This window comes from Perna viridis, chromosome 9 (assembly GCF_037379345.1).
Source record: "Perna viridis isolate PV_CMFRI_1.1 ecotype Kerala chromosome 9, ASM3737934v1, whole genome shotgun sequence".
Classification (NCBI taxonomy): domain Eukaryota; kingdom Metazoa; phylum Mollusca; class Bivalvia; order Mytilida; family Mytilidae; genus Perna; species Perna viridis.
The window spans coordinates 18,020,707-18,025,806 of NC_142453.1; the positions used below are offsets into that span (position 1 = coordinate 18,020,707).

Sequence of the window (5,100 nt, forward strand, 5' to 3'; positions counted from 1 at the left end):
AGAGTATTTCAGTGTCATTTACAGAGTTGTCTCCCTTAATTTTGAATTCTACGAAACATTATATATAATTTGTATCTCATTAGACATGGGTTATAGAAAAAAGCTCGTTGATTTTCATTTATTATAACATTTCAAACAAAATATCAAAAATAAAATTACACATGTATCACATTTTGAATGATTCTTATCTAGAGTACTACTTATTTACAAGGGAAAGGAAGCAACCAGTAAAATAAAGTTTTGCAAACACCAGCTTTCACCAAATGGAAACTTCAAAATACTTCAAGCATCTTCTTCTTCCTTTTTTTTGTACATCAAGAAATAAATTATCTTATTTCTTTATGTGTCATGGTTCAATACTGGTACAAGAGAACTTTGTATGGTTAATACAGGTAATGCATGAAATATCAACATAAAAAAGAAACACATGTAAGAAATAAATCCTTGAAACCAGATTTGTTCATCATGTCGTCCAGTGTAGTTTTCCACTTCTGCCTACCATGGACATTACATTTTATGAGCAACACTGTTTCTAGAAAAGCAAAGGACACTGCACCTGGTCCATAATTGCAGTTTTCAGTGTAGTCCATGTTACTCATTTACTTTTGTTTCTATTTGCATGTTGTTTTGGTTATTTCATGTTCTTTGTTGTGTGTTTATTTTCGGTTCAAGTCAGAATTTATCGCCACGTTTTTATTGTTGCAAAAAATCTGAATGTCTTAAATTGCAGAAAGTTAAAATTCTCTAATAATGCATTTTTTTTTTACATTGTAGACGGAAGTTTTTTCTTGAAATAAAACTTTCAGCAAATATTACAAAATTACAATAAAAATGCAGGCCATAATTTTTATATTTACAGTGTACTGTATGTCTGAAGTCAGTAGAGAACTAATGTTACAATGTTAACATTCCCCCATACATGTACATTTAAAACTCTTATTTTACATGGCATGAAAACAACCAATTACAAAATTTTAATTCAGTCAGGATTTATTTTTTTACTTTATTAATTTTATCAACATGATGACATTTGCATTTAGTTATAAATATGTATAAAAAATAGGAGATTCAACATTTACATCTTAACAACTAAAATAACTTTAAAAAGTTTACATGTACAATCTTTCTGATGTGAAGCATATATACATGTATGTAAGGCACGACTTCAAAAAGGTACCACTAATTTAAAACAATATCTCTCCACCAAGGAATAACTTGGTGCAAGGAAACACTCCACTAATTATATAATCACAACCAATACATTGACTTGAAAGTTGTCTGGCATAGCCAAGCCTTCCACATTTTAACAACAAATGAGACTCATCTTCTATAGTCAGTACGCTTTGGATCAGTAGGTACACGTCCTCTTGTTCCAGATCCTGACCTTGCTCGTTGTTCTCGACTTCTGTTGTAACGTGGGTTACTTTCAGCAGTTCTATCTCGACTAAGTCCATTTTCTTTTCCACGTTCACTACCAGACGGAGCTGGTTTCCTTCTTTGCTGACCTAGCATTGACATTAGCATCTGTAAAACTGCAGTAGGAGCAACATTCATTTTTAACAGATCCAGTATTATCCTACAAATATAAAATTATACCATCACTCTTGCAAAAAGAGACAAAAAAAAAGAATTTTAAATGTATTGTTATTATTTTCATTAGAGCTGGTAGGATTGTTTACTACATAAAACATACAAATCTAACTAAGGGTGTAGTATGTATATATCAATATGGTTGATATTTAATTTACGTTCAAGAAGTCCTCTGTGGGTATATACTTTGGCTAATATAATCACAAAAATCAATATCAAAATGCATGTGACTTGGCCTGCTGTTTACACCAGCAGTTATCACTGTATCAATTGATTAACAAATAAATTGTACATACATGAACATGCAAGCACAACAGCTTTTTTTAAGCTGATAAATCTGCATTTCAGAAACATGTCATCTTTGCTCATGGACACACATGTAGTGTAGCATAAATCAGCACTGACGAGTTTAAATGTCCTTTTCACTGGACTTGCAGAATATTATAAAAGAAGGTTACAAGTAAATTTTGAAAGAAAACAAAGAAAAACCAATATGTCCGCTATCCTTTGGAGTGGGGTAAAAAAACAAAGAAAAACTGTACATGTTCAGTACATGTACATGCAGTTGATTTCTAACCTTGACCTTTTTTAAATGTTTTCTACTATGTACTTTTGTTGCTATGTACATCTGTTTATTGAGGTTCCCAAGATAAATTTAGCTTCATTATGCATCAAGCCTTTATATTCAAGCACAGTTCTGTATTAATCATATAAATTTTAAAGAATAATTTTATCATTTTTTGACTGATTCGCAATTAAACATGTACTCCTGTTGTGTTGGCAACTGTTTATGACACCTTTACAACATCACACTAGGGTGGAAACTATATACTGTTATATATGTACACAATGAATTGCCATGGCTTCTTTAAAATACAACAATTACCAGAGTTAGAAATAGTAGCCTGCCCGCCAGCCAGCAACTGGCTATTTTTTTGCAGGGTAGGCTATTTTTAGCAAAAATTTATGTACAGCCATATAGTTAATATATTAAAAAATTGTACTCAGGACTGGCTAGAATTTGAGTGAGTTTCCTACCCTGCAATTAAAATACCTTCATAATTGTTTGGGAAAACACTAAAGATACACAATAATAAGTTATATTCTTACTTGAAGACAGAGGGATCCAGAGTAATGCCAGCCAGTTGTGACAGCTCATACAACTCAGCCTCATCCAAGGTGAGAACATTTTTACTCAACAGTGTGTACTTCAGTGTCTGTTGAGACATCGTTTACTCTTAAGGTAACTTCATCTGTTAAAAAATAAAGGATGGATCATAGAATCTAACTAAATCTTGCATTTCTGAGAATCTCATTTACCATTCAAGGGATTTTCATTAAATTTTATCGGAAGATTAGGCATTATACATGTAGAAGTACAGTACACCCAGAGAGGGAAGATTCTCTTACTTTTATTTCGGTGTCCAGTGGATCACAGAGTTTTGCAGAGTCCACTCCTAAAACCTCCAAGTGATTTCTTCCATCTGGGAGTATTTTATTGCCTTTGTAGGAGTATTTCAGAGTCACTCCATGTATTTGATTACCATGTGTGTTGTAAACATGTTCATCTGACAGTTAAGTCAGGATGTAGGTGGTTCTTCAAAGGATAATCAGGGCAATAAAAAACTCCTAGCTAGGAGTATTTCATTGCCTTTTGGAGGAAGTATGCCAAGATCACTCCAAGATTTTTATGGCATTTTTGGGAATTTTCTGGAGTCACTCTATAAAGTGACTCCAAAATGGGAATTTGAGAATCTATATTCTTTGGGTGTACTGTAGATGCAAGAATTTAATAATTATCCAATGTCTGCCAATGGGGATAATCCACTTAAAAGTGTTTACTTGCTAAAATATTGCACACCCAACTCGTCCTATACAACTAAAAGGATTGTGATGAAAGTTATACATCATACATTGTATCTAGATGTGCATGAAAAATTGTAATAATTTTCTGACTCCACTAAAGGAAGATACACATGTTAATTATTTTAAGGCTTTAACATGAAAGTCAATGTGAAGCAAGAGGTATTCTCCCTCTGAGCTTCTTTACTGAATCCTTTGACTTCAGTTAGAAGTGCTACAATTAATGTTCAGTTATGCTTTAATTGGATAATACAACTGGAACTATATAATTTTCTAGTGAATTTAATTTTACTGATTTCAGAAGTATTTCAGAATTGTTTTTAATTTTTTTAACAGGTTATACCAAATAACCTGGTTTAAGGCAGTTTACACTGGTATATAAAAAGTATAAACTGGCCCATACCTTGTAATTGAGTAAAACCTGTTTAAAAGAGTAATCAAGGGAACCAAGATTCTAGCAGAAATCAAAAGAATGTAATCCAGGGACAAAGACCAGAGATTGAAAACAGACAAACACAACAAAGAACATACAGTAACTAAAATAATACATACAAAGAAACAAAAGTAAATGAGCAACTTGAACTCCACTAAAAATTAGGAGCATGGACCAGGTGCACCGGTATGGTAAGCGTCCTCTGCTTTCCTAGAAAAATCCGCGGAGTTGCTCATAAATAGTCAAGTCTGGGGTAAAAATTAGAAACATTCCTTATAATAACACTGCTAATGGATGACAACAAGGCCAAATTTAAATAGATATGTAATCAAACATTACCTTATTTTGGACTATTTGGATTGCAGAGTGCTGACCAATCAATGATGTTACATGTATACACAAAATAACCTGGTTGGTTCACAGATAACTGACATATCACAAAACGTGTTACAAATCAAATTATACAAGTAATAAGCGAGCAAACCTTGCTCTTGAATGTAACGAAATTTGCCTAAAAAATTATTGTATGACCACTTGAGAAACTCTTGTCAAAGCAAAATGCTACATCATATCTATTGAAGCTTTGAAATGTAATGCCTTCCTCACATTACTGTATATAAATGTAGTGTAATTGTACAATGTGCATCATTACTTGTACAAATGTACATCTGTTTGGCTGTCACAGTGTCAGCCACACAACTTGTTTTCTGAACATTACTATTTCCTATTTCAAATTTGTTGGGTTTTTTGTGTGGAAAATATCGACAAATATTGTCATTTTTAAGGGTTCATATATACATATACATGATTTGGTTTCCGTCAACTCCGTCCGTAGATGTGTGGTTTATAATATGTCTGTCGTTTTATGAATTTCTCGGTGTTTGCATTGTTCATAATGAAAGAAACCGAAAGCAGATAATGACAAATGATACATGTACACAAGAAACTTTAAAAGCAAATGTATAAACCTACATAATCACTAATGTTAACTTATTGTCACATTTTGACATTACAAAAGTTTAACCGGAAATCAGCCTGTTGACAGTATCGCGTAGGAATATTGAACGTGCTTAAAATAGTTCGCCATGAATCAAATTAATTGCACAAATAAATAAACATATTTTACTTAACCTTACCTTCTGACAATTCATCTATTCATTTGATTTTCATTTTCAGCTAAAATGTAGAATATGTACGAGCGATTGAAAACTGTC

The 5,100-nt window shown here is 32.5% G+C and overlaps 1 protein-coding gene across 1 annotated transcript; it reads right to left on the reverse strand.

Moving 5' to 3' along the window:
• Positions 1 to 104: 104 nt before the first annotated feature.
• Positions 105 to 4,945, reverse strand: LOC148607158 (mitotic-spindle organizing protein 2B-like). The gene is made up of 3 exons (XM_088546948.1): positions 4,859 to 4,945; positions 2,701 to 2,843; positions 105 to 1,576 (listed from the first exon to the last, which is right to left on the reverse strand). The coding sequence occupies exons 2-3, from the start codon at positions 2,817 to 2,819 to the stop codon at positions 1,321 to 1,323; spliced, it is 375 nt and encodes a 124-aa protein (XP_088403074.1). The 5' UTR covers positions 2,820 to 2,843; positions 4,859 to 4,945; the 3' UTR covers positions 105 to 1,320.
• Between the last annotated feature and the right edge of the window lie 155 nt (positions 4,946 to 5,100).